At 36.8% G+C, this 25,027-nt stretch overlaps 1 protein-coding gene across 7 annotated transcripts in view; it reads left to right on the plus strand.

Annotated features, from left to right (window-relative positions):
- The window catches only part of LOC129249501 (uncharacterized), a 175,717-nt gene that overhangs the window by 95,219 nt on the left and 55,471 nt on the right, over nt 1-25,027 (plus strand). For all 7 annotated transcript variants that reach the window (XM_054889353.1, XM_054889355.1, XM_054889359.1 and 4 more), the window contains exons 4-9: nt 5,388-5,651; nt 18,490-18,686; nt 20,216-20,336; nt 22,029-22,167; nt 22,243-22,460; nt 22,557-22,849. In XM_054889353.1, the coding sequence (XP_054745328.1) occupies nt 5,388-5,651; nt 18,490-18,686; nt 20,216-20,336; nt 22,029-22,167; nt 22,243-22,460; nt 22,557-22,849 (1,232 nt within the window). The remainder of the gene's footprint in view (nt 1-5,387; nt 5,652-18,489; nt 18,687-20,215; nt 20,337-22,028; nt 22,168-22,242; nt 22,461-22,556; nt 22,850-25,027) is intronic.

The raw sequence follows: 25,027 nt of genomic DNA on the forward strand, positions 1-25,027 counted from the left end.
TGGTAGGCAGTTTTTTAAAGTCAAATATGTTGAGTTTTATAATTTATTACTTTATTTTGATTGATTTTTTATTTTTACTTGTTTTTTTTATATTTTTTAGAACAAAATATGCAAATCAAAAAATTTGTTTCAAAAAAAAATTAATTTTTTCTTTAAAAATTTTACTTTGTCATTCGTGAAAAACACCCAATCCTCTCAAATATTTGTCTTATTTTTTCATTAATAATTGAGACTATGCTAAGTTGAAGTCTGGAAGTCTTTAAGTCTTGAGATTTATTCAAAACGGATAAGTTGGGTACGCAGTTTTTTTAAGTTTAAACATGTTGAGTTTTATAATTTTTTATTTTATTTTTATTTTTTAAATTTTTTTTGTTTTTATTTTTGCTTTTATTTTTATTTCTTGTTTTTTATTTATTTATTCATTTTTTTTTTTAATATTTTTAGAACAAAATATGCTTATCAAAAAGTTTGCTGCGAAAAAATTTAATTTTTTCGTTAAAAATGCTTCTTTGCCATTTGTGAAAAATACCCAATCCCTCCTCAGATATTTTTCTTATTTTTTTATTAATAGCTGAGTCTATGCTAAGTCTAAGTCTGAAATTCTTTATATCTTAAAATTTATTCTAGGTTGAAAATTTTGGTATGAAGTTTTTAAAATCAAATTTGTGCAGTTTTATAAATTTTTACTTTACTTTTTATTTTATTTTTTAGAGTGAATGTATTTTTAGAATAAAATATGCTTTTTAAAAAAAATTGTCTCAAAACAATGTTAGGGTAAATTTTTCTTTATTGCTTGTGAAAAACACCCAACCCCACACAGACACTTCCTTTATTTTTTTCATTAGTAGTTGATATGATGCTAAGTAATCCTTGAAAATTTAAAGTAAGATTCCATTAACTGTTCCAGTTATATTCAAGTGTTTTTATAAATACTTGTATATTCGGCTCGTTTGCAAATCTATCTATGCAAAACTTTACTACTGGGTATGTGCACGTGGCCATAGATATGTATGAATGCCTTATAGATTGTTGAGATACCCGCATAAAAATACATTCACATATACATACATACACTGGCAGTGGGTGAATTTAGATACCCTGCATATTGCCCATATACATATACACAAATACATTTGTTTTATGTGCAGATATTTCAAGTGGATTCGTGAATATTTTCAACAACAATGAAAATCAATAAACCAAAGAAAGCCGCAGTGTAAAAGCAAAAAACAAAAAAATGAAATATACGTAACACACATACATATATTATAGTATATAAGAAATCATATAATCAGACGCGCACGTAAGGAGTGCAAATGTATTGGTGGCAATGGGCAATGGGTAAAGTGTGGGAGTGACAAATCAAATTCTTATGCATGAACATTAGCAACTCCTTTGCGTCTGTAATGAAGGTGCTTGTGAGAGTTCGTCATAATACTGGATGTTCCAAATACGGATATCTTGAAACCTATGCTATTTCAACACTGACAGCTCGTTTTACGCTCAAAATCTTGGCGGAACGTAATGAGTTGCTTCAAGCTTGGGCAATGATGTGTTGGACATATTGAGGTGTATGCAAGCTGCTGCAGAAATTCAACTTGACGCACCAGTCTAGGATCTCTTGCACAAAGAACTGGCTTATTCACTTACAAGGTTCAATGGCTGGCTCTTTAATCGAATGCAAACGACTAATGCCGTCTGGAAATCGGCGTAAAACTGTGAGTCCCTCGATTTGTGGAACAACACCTAGGCGCACATCCAAAAAGGTTGTTTTGCGAAATCTTGGTTTTGGAGTGGCGATTAGGCAATGTTAAATTTTTCTGGCACGACCGGTCAGTGCAAACCAAATTGCTAAGAGAAGTTTTTTTCGAAATGAGAAATTCAACTCTAAAACTTAGGACATTCTTAGATCCATGATGTATACAGTAGTTCTGTGTAAAAAAAAATCAAGGAGAAATATTATAGTGGAACATTTTGTCCCTCTAACTCTTTCATAGATGGTTCTTATTTGTTTATTTGGTGACAAAGGTCAATTAATATTCATAACTGGTCAAGATTAACGATCAAAATATCTGTCACAAAATTCTACTTATAGTAAGTCCCTTAATATATCAAACCTCCAAAATCTTCTTAAACACCAAAAAGATGTCAAAACGGGAAGCGTGAGCGGTATACTTGAAATTTTTTTTTTAATTTCGTTGGTGTGTCTTGAAAAAATTATTTTGATCCACTCGGTAACCAGCGACTCCAAAAATGACAGTTTCATGACCCTAGCCCAATTTTTTTTTATTTTGCGTCCGCCTGTTTAAGTTTTGAAAAATTGTCATCGATTCTGTAATCAGCGACTCCAAAATCCCACGAGTCGTCAATTTTATGAGCTTCGATTAATGTATTAGGGTGACCGGAAAATAATGTTTTTTTTTTACGGTAAATTCGAATAAAGAGATTTCTTACAGGATTTTCGGTTTGGTCAATGATGTAATCACCCTCGTTGGCAACAACCTTCTGCCATCTAGAATGCCAATTTTCAATGCCGAAAATATTTTAGTAACATATCGCACCCTAAATACAAAAGGGTCACAACTCAAAATGTCCTTCTGCTCAAATATGAACGAGACGTATTCAATAAAACGGTCCGCGGATGACATATGGCAAAAATAATTTTTTTGCGTTTTGGTAGGACTGTTATAAGCTTACATGGCAAATTTCAGCGTGATATGTCACATAGTTTGTTTTCTGTGCTACTGTAAACAAGTCAAGCTCGAGTGTGGAAAATTTTGAGTTGTGACCCTTTTGTATTTAGGGTGCGATATATGGAGTTGGCATTTTTCATATGAACCAAAGTTTGAAATCTATTGTTTGTTAAGAAGTGTTACGGCGAACGGAATAAATGGAAATCCGATGGCGCAATGTTTGGCGAGTATGGTGCATGATTCAATACCTCCCACCCCCACCCATTACTTTTTTCCAGTGCCTCCAGATAATCGCTAGATACTTTTCAATTAATTATAGATTTACTTGTCTGCAATAACAGTTTTTTCAGACTTAAGCTTCTCAAAATGGACGATTCCACGTGAAGCCTACCGAACATACAAAAGAAGCGCCTTTTTCACATGTAAACCTGGCTTAGCAGTCCTTCGAGGCGGTACATTCGGAGGGAGCTACTGCCTTTTGCGTACAGGATCTACAGTGATCAAGCAATCAAAAAACTGTACTGTTTTGTAGCGTTGAAGCAATAAGTTGCATGTCGTGGATCGGTTAGCTCTGTTTTTTTCAGATAGAACGTCCGGAACCCAAACACCTGCTGTGCTTGCTTTACTAATTTGGTGCAAATGTTCCTGCATGGTCTACCAAGGTGGGTTACGAGTATTTGACAGTTACTCAATTGTCTGACGAGGATTTGCTTTCACTTCCGCCTAAAGTTGCTGGTCTTTCTCACCAATGTGAATCAGAAAGTTCGAAACTACCGTATCTGATCTTAGAAACCCGCCTTTGCTATTTACGGACATCTAAGTCGCTTGCGTAAATATCGCAAATTTTTTTGGTAGCAACTATTGCATTACCACCCTTGTGAAACTCCAAGGGCATGCAATGGCGGACATGAATCTCGTTTGGTATTTGTCTAGCCATTTCGCTCAATACGGCGCAAGAAAATTTTAACTTTATGGTACGACTTTCAACTATGCAATGAACTCGTAAACGGTAGAGAAGCGTTCACATGGGCAAAAACGACATTACTTTTCGGTCCGCCTAAAAAGAGGTTATCTGTTTAAAGATAGCGAATTTTAAATTGAAATAAATCAACGAAAATTCAAATTGATTCTACAATCTTTATTATTTTTGTGTAGAACCATTCACGACATTTATTTTTAAAAGATATTCCCTTTCAAATATTGGCACAACTGCGCCGTAATTCGATCATTCATAAACACAAATTTTGAATGACTCGCTGGAGGAGTTCGGTCGGTATCTCGTGTAAAACTTTAGTAATGTTGGCTTCCAATGCCGCAATTTAAGCTGGTTTACCCACAAAGCATTTAGACTTTACATACCCTCCACAAATAAAAGTCCAAAGGTGTGATATCACACGATCTTGGTGGCCAATCCACTGGTCCGAGACGAGAGATAAATTGCTCACCGAAACGATGACGCAGTAAATCCATTGTTTCACGGGCTTTATGGCAAGTAGCGCCTTGAAATGTCTTAATGGAACCAAATTCAACAGTTGTGGAGATTACGGGCTTCAATTTCTGACATCAACAAGTCGTTTATCATGGCGCGAACACTGTTACATTGGCGCCAACCTCGTCTTGGGACAAATACGGGCCGATGATTCCTCCAGCCCATAGGCCGCCCCAAACGGTTGTTTTCAATCGATATCATGGCTGTTCTTGAATGGCTTCGGGTGGCTCTTCAACCCAAATATGGCCACTTTGCTTATTTTTGGGCCATTGAGCCAAAAATTTGGTTAATCGCGCCTGGCCTGAGCGCGCGATGAACACTTTTCACAAAGCGTCGGTTTTCGTAATACAATTATACGATTTGTAAACATTGTTGGAGCGTAAGTCTTTCCATGACGAAATGTCAATTAATACTGCAAAAAAGTTTGTATTTACTTTGACAGTAGTCACGCGTGAACTGTCAAAAAACATGATTGGAAAAAGTACCTCCAATTACCCTTTATTTTAATAATTGGAACTCAGTCGTAATTACTGGATTTTAAAGGTGTAACCCCATTTTATTCAAAGTTGTTTATTTATTTTGGAACTTCTATATATGGCGTTTATAGTGTAGGATTCGAGCTTTTGTCCGGGTATAAGTTGAAATCTCTGGTACGTTAGGTTTTTGGGATAAGGATGGGTAAAAGCGTTCAAATAAACGTTTATATGAGGTTTTACTTTCAATACTCTCAAAACCATGATGTGATGGGTACTTTTGGACACCAGGATCATGTTCAGCGCACAGAAATACATGGGTAACCAGTCTCAATAGAAGAGTATTTCGTAGACCTACGCGATCGATTCATGAATTCAATGCTATTAGTTATTCTGTGTTGCTTGACTTTGTTGTTTCAAGAGCAGGTGTTTTGAATCTTTCAAGCTCCTTTTTTAATAAAATTTTTTTTCCATAAATAGAGGCAATATTTCTTTCTAATGAGGCCATAATATGGCAGGGGAAATTTTGTTCCACACCATTTAATTTTATTTTTAAAAAATACATCTGTTTGGCACACCCGGTATAGATAAGTAAGTGCCACTTAATATTGCAAACGTGTAGTGCTTTACTACCATCTCAATTATGTATGTATGTTTATGGGCAATTTGTATTATTCGCCACCTTTAGCTCCAATGCTCACTAACCAATTGTATTTCTCCGTTTCGTTCCAGGTTTTCATATGACACCAAAATTACACCTCATTTTCCCCGAATCATGTTTGCTGATCGTTGTTGGTGTCCTTATTGGTTTCGTACTGTACTTTTGCACTGATGTCGCCGTCTCGCCACTTACACCAAATACATTTTTCTTCTACATGCTTCCGCCGATTATTCTGGACGCTGGCTACTTCATGCCAAATCGTTTATTCTTCGATAATTTGGGCACAATCCTGTTGATGGCTGTGGTCGGCACTGTTTTCAATACAGCAACCATCGGTAAGTAGGATATAAATTATGTACGTTCATATACTTGTATGTATGTATGTATTTGGTGTGCGTCATAAATACAAAAAAGTATTATAGATACATATGTAAGCATGCATACACTTGTAATTTATTTATAATCATACGAGTATATATGTAAAGTATTTTTTATTGCTTGTTAGCTTACTGCTTGTACTGAGAAAAATCATATTTTATCCTAAGTGAGACCACTGTCGCTGTGAACTTCCACTTCATTGTGTTGCGACATCCATTCACTCAATTCAATTCAATTCAATTAATTGCGGTGTACGCCAACAAATTGCTTAATGTGATTGTGAAATATGAAGCGCCGTCGAAGTGCATGCGCCGTTGTCAGTCCAATGGTTGGAAATATTTATTTGTTTACTTACTATTTTTGTTATGTCAGCGAATGTACATGTGCGAGTGTACGTCATGCACATGCACTGCGTATTGCCATTGCATTTAAAGTTTTATTTGTATTCTCTACGAACTTTAATAAAAGTGTTATTTTCACTATTGGTCAGCTCCGTAACTACAGAAGAGAGAAGACAAATGGACTCGTCATTGTGACAAGTTTCAAAAGTAAAAGAGGTTAATGTTAATGGCATATGCGTGCGCTGAGTTTTGAACAGACCTTTACATATGTATGTACATATTTTAACAAATATAAATAAAATTAAATTTCACACCAATTTCTGGATTCTGGGTGCCTATATTACGAGTTTTCTGGAAGAAAATTCGAAAAATTAAAAATACAACAATACAAGGAAATCGGTTAGAATCTTCCATGGCAATCTTTGGAATGAAACTATGGACAAGAATTGGAACTTAGAACTTCAGAACTCTTAAGTGAAATGAATTGAAGCGAAAGTTGTCCTTAAAGTTTTCTAATGAATAAAAAAAACGTTAAAAAAATTGCTCAGCTTTCTTCCTATGAAATAATATATACGCAATGGATACCTCTGCTTACGTTTCCCCATTGAAACTTTAAACTTAAGGTTCTTAAAAACTGAGTATGCAGCATCAAAAACTAGACATTCAATATGCTAGCTGCCTAGGTGGCACAGTATTAATCACCCTATCAGAAGACATAACTTTTTTTTTGTGAACTAAACAGCTGCAGTACAAAAACCGAAGAGGAATGGAAGCTTTCCGTCACTCAAAACTATTTCTTTTATTTATAATAGTAAAAAAGTTATTCAAAAACAAAAATGCATTATTAATATTGCGCCTCCTTGTTATGGCTTTGAATTTTTTACACATCATAAGGGAAGAGCTGAGAGTAATTTCTACATTGAAATTGAAATTTTAAAGGTCGAGCCAAGAAGCACCGAGAGATTTGGCAACTCTTAAAACACTCAGGTTAAAAATCCCATTGTATTAAAGCTTTAGAAAGTAAAAGAGTAGATAGTCAAGGACGAAAGGAGAGAAGTAACAGAAGGAAAAAGATAGGATAGAATAGAGGAGTAGAGATAGTTAGTCCTGTGAGAATTTTCCAGATTCTTTGATAAATCTGAAAATATCCTCCAGTTTAAGAGAAATAATTTTACAATACTTGTTCTCATGACATCGAAACCCAAAATTCGCAACCTTCCTCTAGCAAAAGCAGGGCGCTTACAGAGAAAATGTTCAGTGCTATCCGCCTCCTACGCAACGTAGGCAAATCGGGTCCTCAATGATTCCAATGGTAGTCGTATGTTGACTCCATGGATTGTGTCGTGTAATAAAACTGACCATCAACCGAACGTCTTCTCTTCCAAGTTTTAGAAGAAAGTCCGACAGTTTTCTATTCGAGCTTATTACAAAATACTTTGCAGTTCTGCAGCGTTCTATACCGGACCATCGCTCTTTATGTAAATTGCATACATAATCTCTGATCCACTTCTTGAGAACCGCTGAGGCAAAGTTGGCCAATTCATCGGCAATTTCATTCCCTTGAACCCCGTAGTGTTCTAGAACCCATATAGGTACGAGATTTTTCTGTCTGGCAAACAAATTGAACTTTTTCTTACGTTCTTGAACAATCTTTGATGCGTTCTCCAACCCTTTAGTGCAGCCTGGCTGTCAGTAAAAACACCAATCTGTTTCCCGCCCCATAGCCTCTCAATTATCCATTCTGCTACTCTCAGAATAGCAAAAATTTCCGTTTGGAAAACAGTTGGCATTTCTTTTAGTCCTCAAAAATCATATATCTTTATATTTCATATTTTATAAAAAATCTTTATAAATTTAACAAATTTCATTAAAATTACAAACTTTTTAGTCAGAATTCTGGGTATGCAGTTTTGTAGCCCTTTCAATTTTAGGAAATATTGTGCAAGTTTGAAGTGACTGAAAACTCCCATTCATTTTTAACAATTTTTTTTTTGTGAATGGTGATATATATTTTATTCTATAAACCGAATGCTTGAAATGCTTTTTTGTTTTTGTTTCAGTGATCATAATTTACTATGTATGTAGAGACTGAAGTGGGTAAAAATTTACTATATATCCTGTAGTTTCCGTTGAAAGTTACCAAATTCAGATGGAGTATCTCATTTATTTGAAAAGTTCTGACCTTCTTATTACAATAAATGTGCCTAGACTCGTAATTTATGTATGGAAACGAACATTTGGTGGCGTTTGTCCTTTTGACAAAATTTTCGATGACATTTTGTCATAAAAACTTTCACCTTTTTGATAGTGAATTTTCACGATTTCTGCGCCCTATGCATCGGTCTAATTCGTTATGACTTAACCTCAATCTCCCCACACCCAGATCCAAGGTTGACAAAAAAATGGCTTAAAATTAAAAATAGGTCGATTAAATGGAGCAGCAGTGGCCAGTATCAGCTGATCTCATTCTCCAGCTCATCTACTTAATTACTATTTTGACATTTTTAGCGATGAAAGAAAAGAAATTGCTTTATAACCTTTGCCAAAGTCAGCACTTAGTGCATTTAACTAATTTCAACAAATGCTAAATAAATTGAGATAAAATTTAATTAAAAGCCACTAAAATTTCTTTTATCATCTTTTCATCGTTAAATTCCTCGCATCATTTCCATGGTGGAAATTATAAAATAAATTTTAGTTGACGAAGGCACTTGCTTGAATATTTGCTTGCTTGCTCTTCGCTTTCTTCTCTTCCGCAACATGTCCGCTCTAAAATATAAAATGCAAAAAAAAAGAAAAGTCATAAAAAGCATTGAAAATTGCATTCAATAGCAGCACGTGGAGCTGTAGCTTTGTGCCAGCAGCGCCCGGATCTTGTTTGCTTAGGAATGCTTGTAGTAGTGTAGATTCATATTCCGTTATACTTGTGCACCTCAAGATATTTATCGCATTTAGCTACATATCCATACATACATATATAGCACATAGAGCACGCTCATGCCTACGCCTTAATGGAGTGAAGAGGAAAGCTAATATTGTCTTTAGTTTTATAAAGTAAAAGACCCATTTGAATTTGAGTAATCAAAACAAAAGTTAAATGTGGTAATTTTTTCATACAGACATACATACATACTATGTACTATATATGATAGTACTATATACATTAACTTAATATTTCAATGTCATGTACTGGATTTGCTCGCCACTAACTCTTACTAAAGACCAAAATTGATTGGCCAGCATTTTTCTTGTTCGGAACACGACGATGCACATCACCTGCTTTGTTCTTTCTATAGATTTTTACATACACACAAATGAGTACGCATTAGGGGTGTCAAATCTCGGCTGTTATGATTTCTGAAAATCCCAGGACTAGTCACATCAAATCGCGGGCTTGTTGAGTATATTTCTTTTCCATCAAATGTAATACACAGATTCAGTCAAACAGTTAAACAGAAACTATGAGTGGGCAGTTACTTGGCGCATAAAATTAAATTATACAAAATTCGTTCATATGGACTTTTCGTACAATATAATGAGATATTTTCCACTATACGTAAATGGAAAGCAAATTCCGTATCATAACACGACTAAATACCTGGGTATGACTTTTGACAACAAACTCAGATAGGAAGAAGAATTTGGCATTAAATTCAGAAACATGTATTAGCCTATGGGTAATCGATTCGCTTTATCCACTTATAATAAAATACTTCTCTACAAGCAAATGCCAATTTGAACGTAAGGGATCCAACTATTGGGTTGCTTAAGCACCAGCAACACGCTTCAAATCCAAAGAACCAGTTGCCGTCGTCCGACTTCCTGACTACTGTAGCGTATATCTGTTAAATGTTATAGCCGTAAAGGAGGTAACTGTGTACCTTAAGACACACGCCGTAATAAGAACTACGATAAATATCTTCTCGGATAGCCAGGCGGCCATCACATCAATGGAGGCAGTTACACTAAGATCAAAGGTTGTTCAGGAATGCCTGACAGCTCTAAATGATATTAGCACTGTCTTCAAGGTCAGCTTTATATGGGTTCCGGGACATAGAGATATTGAAGGAAATTGGAGGGCCAATGAGCTAGCCAGAAGCGGTACTAATCTTCCACTTCTTGAAAACAGAGGCAACATTGGAATTTCTATAGCAACTTGCAAATTAATATTCTCCTCTCAAAATAATATTCTCCAGCAGGCCAATAGGTCATGGAGAAAAGAAAACGAGGTTAATTTACCGCAAATAGATAAGAGAAGATCAGGAGAGTTGTTTAACCTATCAAGAGAGAACAGCTCAAAGGTCGTGGCTTGTGTCACCGGTCATTGGCTGTTAGGCCAACAGGAATTCTAGACTAGGAATATTTTCGCATGAACACTGCAGAAGTTGTAGAGACGAGGAAGAGGAAGAAACAGTAGGGAAGAAACAGTAGAACACTTCCTTTATAATTGTCCAGCCTTAGAAAATACCATTTTGAACTAAATACCGACGGAACTATCCGGTGTAGGGATAAAACCTATATTTCGCTTCATAAGGGAGTCTAACTGGCCCCATGAAAACTAACAGTAAGGTTACCGCGTTACACAGTGGTACCACAACGGACCTACATGACCTAAGTGAGTTTGGCTACTCTAAGCCGACTGCTACAAAAACCTCACCTAACCATGCATACGTCGGTGCTGCATGTGACTGACTTTGAATGGCAAAAATTGCTAGGGACCACATTCCACGTGTTATGACTATAAGCGAAAAAATAGTTTTAAATTTTCTTTTTCGAGTGTTGATCATTATTTCGTTTGCTTTTAATTGAATAAGAAGAAACTATAATTATTTCGTGCAAATAATGCAAAAAGAGAAAGGGAAATCAACTTCCAGAATCGTTTTTGCTATCCTCTGAGACCAGATACAATTTTAAACTACTGTTTTTTGTATATGTTCAGCTGTGTATTGCAACTGCATATTCACTGCTCACTGCATATGTAGAAATGTGCTATAATAAACCTAAGTTGCCTTAGCGCCCATCTGTGGATCTGTGGCATGAAGGCGTTAATAAGTTAATAAGTGTTAATTGTTGCTCTGCGCAATGCTGATCAATAGCTTTATGACTTTCAATTATATGTATGTATGTATGTAGGCATATATGAACACTATCGGTTACCTAATATTGGAGATGGCGCTTTAAAATAAATTATATGGCTTATAATTCATTAATAAATATTTACTATTTAATTGCATGGCATTGTGGGAAAGTACATGTGCGCCTATATTTGACTATGAGGCAGGCAATAAATACATTGAACATCATGCAGCCCGATATCAAATACACGATTTGCTTGTTCTGAATTAAAATAGTAGAATGTTGTTGTTGTTGTAGCAGCATAAACATTTCATATAATAGGACTATGAATAACTTCGTGCGGTTTTTTCGAAATTTGAAACTTTATTGACGTAAAATGGTTACAAATTTAATATTCAAAGTATTGTCCATCGCTTACTACTACTTTTTCCCATCTTTCTGGCAATTCACGGATTCCCTTTGTGAAAAATTCGGTCGGTTTTGCCGCAATCCACGAATCGATCCATTTTTTGACTTCATCGTAATTACGGAAGTGCTGGTCAGCCAGGCCATGTTGCATCGATCGGAAGAGATAGTAATCGGATGGCGCAAGGTCTGGACTATACGGCGGGTGGGGTAGGACATCCCATTTGAGCGTTTCTAAGTATGTTTTGACCACTTGTGCAACATGTGGCCGAGCATTGTCATGTTGCAAAATAACTTTGTCGTGTCTATCGGCGTATTGCGGCCGTTTTTCTCGCAGTGCTCGGCTCAAACGCATCAATTGTCGTCGGTAGACATCCCCCGTAATCGTTTCATTCGGTTTCAGTAGCTCATAATACACAACACCCAGCTGGTCCCACCAGATACACAGCATAACCTTCAGGCCATGAATATTCTGCGCCGACGTCGATGTTGAAGCATGGCTAGGGTATCCATACGTTGCCCGACGTTTTGGATTGTCGTAATGGACCCACTTTTCATCGCCAGTCACAATTCGATGCAAAAAACCCTTTCTTTTGTGCCGTTGAAGCAGTTGTTCGCATGCCATAAAACGGCGTTCAACGTCTCTTGGCTTCAATTCATACGGCACCCAATGGCCTACCTTTCGGATCATTCCCATGGCTTTTAAACGTTTGGAAATGGTTGATTGATCAACTCCCAAAGTTTTTGCAACCTCTTCTTGCGTTTGAGCCGGATCTTGATCGAGCAATTCCTCCAATTCGGTATCCATGAACTTTGGCGGCGCACCCTCGCGTTCTTCGTCTTCCAAGCCAAAATCACCACTTTTAAAGCGTGCAAACCACTTCTGGCACGTTCGCTCAGCTAGAGCATGCTCACCATAAACTTCCACCAAGATACGATGACTTTCGGCTGCTTTTTTCTTCATATTAAAATAATGAAGAAGAATTCCCCGCAAAAACACATTATTTGGCACGAAATTCGACATTTTCAAGTGTGGTAAAAATATTGTTGTTTACGCTTCAAATAAAAAACTTATACTGACGTTTGTGCCTTACGACAGTAGCTCTCCAATGAATGTTTGGAAATGTGGATCGATGGAATAATAATCAAGTTACGCCATCTGTTGTAAAACCGCACGAACTTATTCATAGTCCTATTACTTACATACGGGGAATGCTGCTGGAGTGACAGTCCTTGGCCGGATATAAATCCGGGTCGTTTCGGTACCGTAGAACCGACTATCGTGGAAGCGCAACGGATTCGGTGACATACTGTTCACTAGACAGGGCTAGTTTACTGGGTCGGGAAAAACCCGACTCATTCCGGTAACGTAGAACCGGCTGCCATGGGAACGGATTCGGTTTGTTTGTTAACAGACGGATTCGGGCATATGCCTCGGTTACTGATGATGTTGCCAATAGTTCAGAAGAGGTGGTAATTTATTGGCGACAACATTGGGTTTTACTTTCTAACCGTAAATTTGGAAACTGCCTGTGCGGTATAGTCACCGCTCGTCTTCGTCTAACTCATCTAACGGTAGGCCCAGAAAACATGCAGTTTTGACGGGTTGGGTCTAGAGGGAGAGGGCATATGAATGAGCAGTTAGTATCGTGCAGAATACTTGCACATGCCAGACATATATTAAGTATATCGGAGATCATTCCGAATAAGTAGAATTTTAACCTGCTACAATATCCAGAACGTAAATGGGCCTGGGTATCTCGAGGCAGCTGAAGTTCTTCGTCTGCAATGGGTGCTGGTTGGACTCCGATAGCTGTATTCGGGGGTCGGGTGTTTAAGAAAGTGGTAATATACTCCCGATGAATGTCGCTTAATGTTTGTCTGTATACTATTCGATCCAGTTTGATCCTGGATCTAGGCGATGTAGTTGAAGAAGTGCTTACTGACTCGCCTGGGAGGGGGTTCAGGCTCACACAAATATCTGCGGTACCACCCTAGCATTTTACTGTGCTCCTTAACCGGAAGCATTCCCATGGCAGCGTACCGGAATGACTCGGGTTTTCCCCTATAACCTATCCCTGTCTAATGCGCTCAACTACACAATGATCCAGCACTGCGGTGAAGGATGATTGGTAATTTTTGTTTATCTGGCTATTTGCGCTGCAGTTAGAACTCTGCAGTTAGTTTAGCTCCTGATTGGTAGAACGAATAATGCGCCACTCGCTCGCAGACTCACCAAACAAGAGAGGAATCCTTTTTTGGATAGAGGTTCTCTTTTAATTGAGGGACAGAAGTATTCTCACTATTCAAGCATTGACCGCTTCGCTTCATATGAAACCCCTTGTTTTGTCGCAAGTCGGTGGCTGTTAGCTTCCACAGGCGCGAAATGAATCACCCTATTGGAAGATTTATAATTTTTGCAAATGGTATCGTACGTCAATGCAAGATTTTCATCACGGAAAGTATTTTTTTCCAAAAATCAAATTGATCATTAGGTAAAGTTCAGCTCACTTTTAAAATTATTTCACTCTACGAGATTTTTGGAGGCCATTCCATTTGTTTTCCGTGAATACGCCGAATGGTGTAGCGAGGCAATGAACTCTCAATAAAGGTTTCCGCTGTACTTCTGACCGCAGATCGTCGCCATTAAGCACAGTTTCGGTTCACTGTCGAGGTAAACATTTCCTTACATTGCGGGTATCGATGCCCAAAGTCGGGTCTTCACTTGCAGCTGGCGGAAACCCATTTTTTAAATCAATTAGAGCAATGCTTCCCCGTGTGTCACAATTATGTTATTGGTTCTCTAATTTACTATTGCGACTTTCCCTGTTTACATTATTATTCGTAATATCGGGTGTTTTTTTAGCTGCATGGGAAATATCGATGTCGATAACTATGGATTGACAGCTGAGAATGGTAAACTGTATTGCCATTTCTGTTCAGTAAGGTTTGGCAAGAAGATTTTCCTGTAAGACCAAAGTCAGCGATCTGATGACTGACATCCAGAAAGTACTTTAATTATGGAGGGAACACTTCTCGAACTTTTTAAATAGTGGCAGCTGCGCATGTCACAGAGAATGTGAAGATCCCGACACCCAAATCGTTGTCGACGGAACTGTCGTTCAGTAACCCGGCATTTAAGTGGATTTTTTATTGGAATTTAAGTGTGCTCTGCCCAATCCATAAGAAGGGTGATCCTGCAATCTGTGCCAACTACCGCGGGATTAGTTTTCTAAATATTGCATATAAGGTTCTAACGAGCGTATTGTGTGAACGGCTGAATCCCGCCATCAACCAACTGATTGGACCTTTCCAGTATGACTTTAGACCTAAAAAGTCCACCATCGACCAGATATTCACAATTCGCCCAGTCTTGGAAAAGACTAATGAAAGGACAATCGATACACACCATCTTTTCGTTGACTTCAAAGCTGCATTCGAAAGTACGAAAAGAAGTTATCTGCATGCCGCGATGTCTGAATTTTGGTATCCCAAAACTAATACGGCTATGCAAAATGACGCTGCTCAACACCAGCAGCGCTATCAGAATTAGGAAGAACCTCACCGAGCCGTTTGATACCAAACGAGGTTTCAGACAGTGTGACTCACTGTCGTGTGATTTCTTTAACCTAATGCTGGATTGTTCGAAACTGCGCTGTTAGTACAGCCTTTTCCAAACTAGATAAAGAAACAATGCGAATGGGTTTGGTGGTGAACGAGGACAAAACGAAGTACCTCCTGACATCAAACAAACAGTCGGCGCCCTCGCGCATCGACACTCACGTCTCTGTTGACAGTTATGATTTCGAGGTTGCAAGAGAAATCGTTTAGATTCTGCGCAAGATTTTTGGACCTTTGCGCGTTGGCAACGGCGAATATCGCAGGTGAACGATGAGTTGTATGAGCTTTACGAAGACGTAGACATAACGCAGCGAATAACGGTCCAGCGGCTACGTTGGCTGGGACATGTCGTCCGAATGAAAACAAACGCTCCGGCCCTGAAAGTATTCGATACGATACCAGCACGTGGTAACAGACGAAGAGGAAGACCTCCTCTGCGTTGGAAAGATCAGGTGGTGAAAGACTTGCTTCACTTGGTGTGTCCAACTGGCGCTGGTTAGCACGAGGAAGGAACGACTGGCGCGCTTAGTTAAACTCGACCAAAATCGCGTAAGCGGTAATCGCGCCAATTAAGAAGAAGAAGAAGCTTCGTTTATCTATGTATCTATATATTTATGGCGGCAATATCGGTCCTTATTTCTTTCGAAATGAGAAAGGAGCTGGGGTTACGGCGAATGACGAGCGCTATCGAGCTATCCCATCATTCTGAGCCTTTTGATATACGTTTGCCTATATTTATCTCGATTCCTTTAAGCTGTTACATACAACCTCCTATATGCATTTATGCCTGTCCTCGCTTTTTTTGCAACTCTAAATCTGTCATCATAAGTAGAAAAACATTTGAGTACAATTATAATACAAAGAAAAAAGAAGAAGATATTTAGCATTCCCAAATATAAACTAGTACGAACACCTCACCTGCGTGCCCGCACCCTCAGTTTGCTTCTGGCACATGGCACTTGTTTGACATGTGGCGCTGTACAAGTATAGTAGTATAAATACACCTTAAGATTGACGTTTGCACATTTCAATTTGAAGTCTGCCCACGTGCCTCAAAAATATCACACAAGCAATACGTTTTTTTCTTTACATACAAAATTGAAGTGGTAATCGAAATTCTTTGATGCACAAAATGAAAGCATATGAACATAAGCACATAAAGCTACTTAAGCACATTGAGAAAACATAAAGACTAAAGTAGATTAATGATATTAGATTAAGAATGATTCGTGGCGGTTGTTATCGGCAAAAAGGCTTATTTATCCACTATAGCATTTTTATGGTTTGCTTTTGACATTTCAAATTTTAAAGTATTACATTTTTCTGATTAATGTAAAGTCGAAAAAGGAAAACTTTACATTTTATGTACAAAAGAAATAGCGACTCTTGCGTGCCTTAATAAATCACTGCAGGAAAACGCAACACTTAGTTGGGGAAAAATAAATCCATTGTGTTATCGTAAAAATTAAACGAAAATGGTTTAAAACTGTTTTATGGTCAATCTTTAGCTCCAGGGCGATGCTACGACTACTAACAAAGCGGTCAACTGAGATTATTTCTTTGATTTTATCGACATTATCGACATTTTCTTTAACATCAGAAATGCCTGAACGGAATCGACGAAACCAAAATGGCACATAATTAGCAACAGTTACAATAGCGGCACCATAAACACCATTCCCTGGCTTGCGTTTTCGCCTTTATCAAAGAAAAATTGTAAAATGTACCGAATTTTCTCTTTATTGATTCTCGTGTTTAACACCCTGCAACTCACAACTGAATGGAATAAACAAAAAACAGCAAAGGAGTTTTTTTAGTGTGAAATGTCACCTTGACAACGAGCATAAACTTAAAATTGTTTGGTCGATACTTTACGAGATATCGATCACCGAAGCGATCTACCGAGAAATAATGGACTTCTTTTGCCCAAAAAAAAACTTCCCGTTTCGAAAGATTTCTTGTAAGAAAAATCTATTGAAATCCTGGTGTAAAATTTGCAGCTGATTTTAGTTGAACACTTATCGACATTTAGATAGCACCCTTTTGATAAATATTTTTCAGAGAATTTTCAGCAATACTTTTGGATTAAAGATACATTTTAATCGAATCTCTACCCCCTTTTGAGTTTTTGACAGGCTAAACAGTTAAAAATAGTTTGTATAATAAAAGAGTCGTTTGAAAAGTCCATACAAAAAACTGAATACTTAATTGTTTTGGGTAACCTTTTTTTATTTTTCGGCGTAGTCTCCTCATAAGCTTATACACTTCGTCCAACGCTGTTTTAGTTTTCGATCCCTTCCAAATAGTAGAATTTTTCGAAGTCTGAAAATTATCATAAATTATAAAATCATTGTTTCTGTTGTTGCAGTTTGCAGATTCCAGCTTAGAGTCTTCATCTTCAATACCATCTAACGATAGGTCCAAGAAACGAGCTGTTTTGACCGTATGGGGCTAAAGGTAGGGCGTGTGTTAGATAAGTAGAGGGGATTAATTTAATGCGGGTTAACTTGATATACCGAATATTTTTTGTAGTATGTCGGGTGAATTCGCCAATTCTGAATGAGTAGGAGTTCGATTGACTACAGTATTCAGAACGGCTGAAATCTGCTGTAGGTGATGATTGGTCTATAATAAGAACATTCAAAGGGCGAGAGTTCGGGAAAGTGGTAATGCACCCTCTTTGAATATCTAAAGTGCACCAATATTCCGTCAGGTCCAGTAGCTGTTTTATGCAAGTCTGTATCTTGTCGTTGGAAGAAATGGCTTCTGATGTACCTAGAAGGTACCTCAGCTTCCAGCAGAAGATTTTTGGAAAGGTTACCATCGAAGCATGCCAGAAGAAACTGCTCGCTGAGCATGATATTATGCTCCTTTATGAGTAGCGTAGTCCTTGCGAAGAGGAGTGTCATCGCTGTGAATATGGTACTCAGGCGACATTAGAAGACACGATTGCTGACCTGAGCGCAGTATCTTAGCAGGTTTATAGTTTCGCCGATCGTAATAGTCTTCGAAGGGAACCATGTAATTCAGAACTAGCCAAAACCGTCATTCCCATGACAGTCGGTTCTGTTCCATGTACCGAAATTAATTTTTTCGACTAAGGGTCTGCCACCCTGTTTAGTTTGATGATTTCCAAAGCAATCTCGTAGCAAGAATAAAGGAATAAATTTAAAAATTTCACCACTTTCGAACATAGGTTCGAATTATTTTTTAATAAACATCGGGAACTCATTTTTTAATAGCGTTTACACCTTCTAAAGCTAATTTGACGTATTTTTAAGAAACCAAATTTTATATTTTCACTGCAAACTGCTTTTGCCACATAAATTGTATGCTTAATATTTCCTTAAAGGTCTTTCACTTTGGGGTTGCGGATTGACTGGTCTCTTTGGTCCTGAAGCACCACGTTTCTTAGACACTTTTCTCTTCGCCGCCTTAATTTCTGCTGTGGATCCTGTGGCTGTGTTGGCTGTTTTTGAAGAAATCCACGTCAATGAAGTACTGTACATTGTAGTATTTGGTGAATCGCTCTTGAACGATGCTGTGACGGTAAGTTAAATACCTGCTTTGAATAGCTTTTGTATAATAGAATCACTTACTTTTAAGAGTAGAAGAAGTTATCTCCTAGTTTTGTGTTCTCTGTTAGTGATTTGAGTGAAATAATTGATGTTCTAACTTTTTAATAAAGAAAAAGTTTAAGTTTAATCTTTACTAGCACCTAGCGACGAAGACACACTTCTTAAAAATCTTAGTTTTAATCAAAGCGGTCCATTACCTTTTATATTATATATCGCCGGCTAAGCAAGTGAAAAGGGGAAAAAACATCAATTATTATTATGAAAAGTGCGTTTCGTGACGTGATTAAGTTACTCGCGAGAAATACAAGCACCACAGATTATTATGGAAGACATGTCATTTGTGTACGCAGACTTTTACCCATGAAAAACATTTTTTTTTAAGTGTCATAATCTATTCAAGCAAAGGTGGGAAGGCGATCAACACTGAGTTCGGCCGATTGAAGTGGCGTCCTCAGGTATTGTCAAAAAGTCGAAAAACTACTTCTAAAAGATGAACTTTTGAAAAAGAAATAAGTTGCAAAAAGAAATAGTCTGCATCTTTTATTAGTCTGTTTATCTTTGGTATGCAGACGGAAAGCGCGACACGGGCACCAAGAATGCTCACACCACCTCAAAAGTAAAAGCGCATCCAGAGTCTACGCAAACCAAAACCTAAAGAGCCGCCTTCTAGACAAGAGCCGCTTCTGAGCAGGTTACATTTTTTTCCTGTTCACTCCACTCGGGAGCATAGGCCCTCGACAAAACTCAGTCTCAGGCAGGTTATATATTACGGGCTAATACCGATTACCGACCCCAACAAATACGCTTTGGAAAGCGTCATAGACAGTGAAGTAAGGGTCGTCTGCCGCTCAGATGGATTGACGGTGTATCTGAAGCGCAGGTTTTCTGGGTATGGAGGACGCAGTCAAGCAACTGAGATTATTTGGCGGCATATGCTGCAACAGGCGAAAACGCGATCAATGTTATCCAGCCAACAATGATGATGATGTAGCGAGAACGAGAATTTGCTTATGAATTGAACTTTTACTGGAGATGAAAGTTCATCGGCTGGAAAGATGATAGGTATTAATTTTCAGAATTTAGGATTCAGAAAGCATCTTATTGTCAGTTAGGGAAAACTTAACTAGAGATGTGCTTCTTTTGCACGACATTTGCACCCAATCGCAAGAGTCATGTTGCTCAAGCTGTCCTACACAAGTGCGCCCTCGAAACACTTAACCACTCACACCATAGTTCAGCACCTTCAGATGAAAAATGAAAAACAAAACTTACAGAAAATTTACTGATGATTATGAAGTGAAGTCAGCAATTCTTGCGTAAGGCCTAGACGAACACATTTTCTAGGTGGTATAAATAAACTTTATGAAAGATGGGAGCAGTATATTGACCTTAAAAGATAAGACATTGAAAAGCAAAAATCACTTCACATTTAATTTCTTATTATTTCGCCTGCATTCCAAACCCAAAATATATTTCTGTTTTAATTGCGGTTTCTTCTAGGTCGTTATGTATCATATGATGGAAGTATACAACGAAATCGGCATATCGGAAATAATAGCTCAAGACATTGCGAGTGGTGTAGGTTCATTCTTTGTCGTTGCCATTGGTGGTACTGTTATTGGTAAGTATATTATTCGTCCATATAAAACCAACATTTTGTGAATGAGCATTAAGCGTGATCGTGCTCGCCTATATGTCGGAATGTGGACTCTATGTGGTCAGCTTCGACATGTGTGGGAGCGGAAAGAGATCGACCACTTAGTGCCAGTTTTTCAGTGCTGGCTTAACTGTATATAAGTTTAGGCATGCAAAATTTTATGTTTAAACTAGAAATCAAGGTTAAACTTGCACTAAAGAACTGACCCTAAGCATTGCTGAAAAAAAAAAATTTAAACAACTTGTTACAGCGACACTAAAAACCCCCAAATTTTAAACATATTTATATTAAAATTAAAAACAAAACAAAAAATGTTTTAAAAATTACAAGTAAAATATATTAAGAATTTAAAAAACAATAAATTTTTAAAAATAAAGATATTTTAAAATAAAATAAAAAAATATCTTAAAAATTACAAAAAAAAAAAAATATTTTTAAAATTAATTTTAAAAAATATTTTTTTTGCTTCTATTAAATTTTTGACGTAAGAAATTTTTAATAAGGAAGTAATGAATTATTATGTTGTTTTTAAATGTTTTTTTTTAAATTGCTTTAATAATTTATTGTGGATTTTTATTAATTTTTTTCTCCTACCTAGAAAAGTGTAATTTTTTCAGGGTCGCAGAAAATAGTTGAAAACACTTTTTTTTTAATAAAGGATCATGACATAGATTTCTAAAGACGAGACTAGATGTTGTTTTAAAATAAAACGCATAAAAATTTATTTTCTTTCAGGCTTCACTATTTTTATTCAAAATACGGCTCTTAACAATTATATGTAAAAAATAACATAATTTATATGTCCACCATTACAAGTGGACATCCACAAGTAAAATCCGCCGAACCAATCACTCGATTCGTGAATGCCTACTTGTTAAGAACGTCGGGATATCGATGTTGAAGGTTGTTCAGCAGCACTTTGCGCTACAGCAGAAATATTCTCAACAGAACGTCCAGTTTTTGGTCTACTAGTCTATCTGCTTTTTTTTATTCTTGACAAAACTAGTTTTTTGAAATTTTTTCACCAAACTTTGAATTGTCGACTCATTCTGCTGATTATATACACCAAAAAATCACGAATTTCGCGATATTTTGCTCTGAGAGATCAACGATTTTCATAATAAGTTTTAATGATTTAACGCTTTCTGTTATGTAAAATTGTACATCTGTCTACTTGACAAAAATATTATTCACTACTGACATTGAGACGTCACTTTTGAAATATCCTTCGTTAGTACGCTTAAGTCCTTGGAAAAAATGCCAATCTGACTCAACATCAAAAACTCAAATTTAAGCAATAAAAAGCGGAAAAGTAAGAGAAGTCTATATATTTATAGAAAATGAATCAAAATACATTCAGAAATAAATACAAAATAAAAAATTATTACACTTCACACTTTTCACACAAAATAAATCGATGTTCTTATCAATTTGATACAGCAGATTGATGAGTGTTAAAAAAAGAGTATTAAATGGAAATAAAAGAAACAAAAGACAGCAAAACAAAAACTGTGTCTCACAGAACAAATTTAAAGGGAGCATCAAGATATTTTTGTTTTTGTTTTCTTTTGAGTTATCCTAAGTACATATTTCTTGCTCTGGCAAATTATGCGTATTCCATTTCTCAATTATTTTATGTCTCCCAAACCCTTACAGGCATCATTTGGGGCTTCCTAACCGGTCTAGTGACCCGTTTCACTGATCATGTACGCGTCATTGAACCGATCTTCATCTTTGTAATGGCGTATTTAGCGTATCTGAATGCGGAAATATTCCACATGAGCGGCATTCTAGCGTAAATAAAATTCCATTTCGCCCCTCTGCAATAGTTTCGAGCAGTTCAATCAATTAAACTTTAATTACTTTACAGCATTACCTTCTGCGGTATAACAATGAAAAACTATGTCGAAGCGAATATCTCACAAAAATCTCATACCACAATAAAATATGCACTGAAAATGTTATCCAGTTCATCGGAGACAATTATATTCATGTTCCTCGGTGTGGCAACAGTCAATAATAATCACGTGTGGAATACTGCCTTTGTGCTGTTGACTATCACTTTCTGTTCGGTGTATCGTGTTTTTGGTAAGAACCATCAGTCACATTCCCTTTGAGTTTTACGTAAAGTATGTATATTGAATTCATCATCTTCTATGTGCTTTGCCAATGTCTTATGCACAGGAGTTGTGATATTATCTGCGTTGGCGAATCGTTTCCGATTGCACAAGTTGTCACGTGTCGATCAATTTGTTATGTCGTATGGCGGCTTGCGTGGTGCGGTCGCCTTTGCATTGGTGCTGTTGGTCGATGAGCGCATCGTCAAACAGAAGGATATGTATGTGACAACTACAATAGCAGTGATTTATTTCACTGTCTTCCTACAAGGCATAACGATAAAACCGCTGGTGACGATGTTGAAAGTGAAGCGGGCAAGCAAGAAAAAACCGACAATGAACGAACGCATACACGAGCGGGTGAGTTTTAGAGAACGTTACCTATTTTAATAAATATAATTAAAAAAACAAAACTACATTGGAGTGGGTGGCCGAATTATTAGTCACATCAATATTTTAACTAATTTAAAGAATAATTTAAATGGTGCCGAGAACATTTGAATTGGACTTTTGATGGTCGGAAAATGGTAGCTATACCTACATATTTTTAATAATACCAGTTACACGTTTAGATTTCGTATAAACTCTCTTTTGCAAAGTCCCAACTCAACGTTTAGTTAATTATGGTTGCGTTAAATAACTTCGCACGAGCACTTATTCACAAGTTTTGAGAATTATTTTTTTCTTATTTAAGTTGAATATTTTTTTTATGGAAATATAGTTGATTCTCCTACAAAAACCATATAAATCCAAGTTCGAAACTATTCAAATTAAATAGAATTTTTTCATATTTTCATCAAAATTACATACTTTCAAATAAGAATTTCTAAGAAAAATTCGAGTATGTAGTTTTATAGTACAATGAATTGTAGTGCAATGAGTTAAAGTGCAAGTCTCAACTGGCTAAAAATTGCGTTTATTTTTGACAATTTATTTTACTAACAGTGTAGGCTTTTTTCTTTCATATAAGAAAAAAATGTCGAGCCTGCATGTGTATATCGGTGACGCAAAATTGATTACCCTATCGGAAGACTTATAATTTGTGCAAATGACATCGTACGTCAATCGTATATGACACTCCAGTAATACAAACAGACAATCAACGGAGCGCTGAACGGTCCAAATAAGGGTTTACTCACTCATAAAGTTATTCAAAAACCAAATTGACGATTTATTTTATGGTATAGGTATATGGAAAAAGTGTATAAGGCCGTCAGCAAAAAAAAAAAAAATTAGCAAAAATCAAAGCAGTTTTTGAGCCACTTGAAACCGGTACTTTAATATATTACACCAAAATTTAATGGGCTTTACTGCATTCCCCGAATATTTCTAAAAATTGTGATTAAAAGGTATGAAATTTTGGTGAAAATTTAAACAAATTTTTTTTTTTTCAAAATTACACAAAGTTGGAATTTTGGTTTTTGTTTTCATTGAAACATTTTTAGAAACAAATTACCAAAACTTGTCAATAAGTTCCTGTTCCTGTTCCTGTTAACTACACGCAGTGTATTTTTCAGCTTTGATTCACTGACGAATCATAGGTGAATAAACTAATTGATGTATAAAGGATTGGATCGTGAAAAGGCTCAAGCATTCATTCATCATAATGGGCTGGTCGATGATTAGCAGCAAAGGCGCAGGATGCCTGTAATTTGTCGAAGAAACTGCCTCAAAAAAAGGAAAATATAACGAATAAGATTCAGTGGAAAAAGTCTTCAATGACCTCTGGTATAGAAGTGACGAAAGGGGGGAAAAACTATATTAATTGTACGCAAAGCAGGTCGAGCAATGTACGAGCTGGGATTGCTCCAAAAGGCGGCGTAACTAAATATTATGCCTTTCTTTTAATTTTAACATTATGAAGCTATTTTAAGCATATTTTAACTGTAGATTCAATAGCGTTTGACAAACTAAATAACTTATATTATCGTAATTGATAACGAAAAACGAGTCCATACACTTCACAACGAAAAGTCCCCCAGAAACTGATTTGTCTCATAAAAGCAATGTAGGAAATTCGGATCTGGCAGTAGTTCGCTGCTTATGAACCTTTCACCACAAAAACACTGAACTGCGACATGAATGCCCACTCTCGTCATTTCTCTTCGCAACCGTCTTGGACGATGTAATGACCAAACTCTCCTTGCAAACCAAGAGGCACCGTTTGCAGCTTCTGCAGACAGAAACATGCAGACGAAGGCGAACCTGGCGAAGGTCAAGCTAGCGCGAGGTGTCGGATTAGAGATAAGCATAGCAAAGATCAAAGGTATGAGTATCAACCACTCGTACCTTAACCAGATAATGATTGAGCATCATGCGTTATCGGATGTACAATAACAAGAGATGGTGGAGCCGAGCAAAATGCCGATAATAGATTGAGTAAAGCCAGAGCAGCGCTCGGGCGACCTAGTCCTGTATGGTCTCAAATCTCTCTTAATGCTTGGCAGTGAAACTTGGCTATTAGATTATCAGTAATAGAAAAGTAATAACAAACTGCCAGTATTCACCAACAAATACTACAATACAAAATAATCATAT

The sequence above is a fragment of the Anastrepha obliqua genome, chromosome 5 (assembly GCF_027943255.1).
Source record: "Anastrepha obliqua isolate idAnaObli1 chromosome 5, idAnaObli1_1.0, whole genome shotgun sequence".
Taxonomy (NCBI): domain Eukaryota; kingdom Metazoa; phylum Arthropoda; class Insecta; order Diptera; family Tephritidae; genus Anastrepha; species Anastrepha obliqua.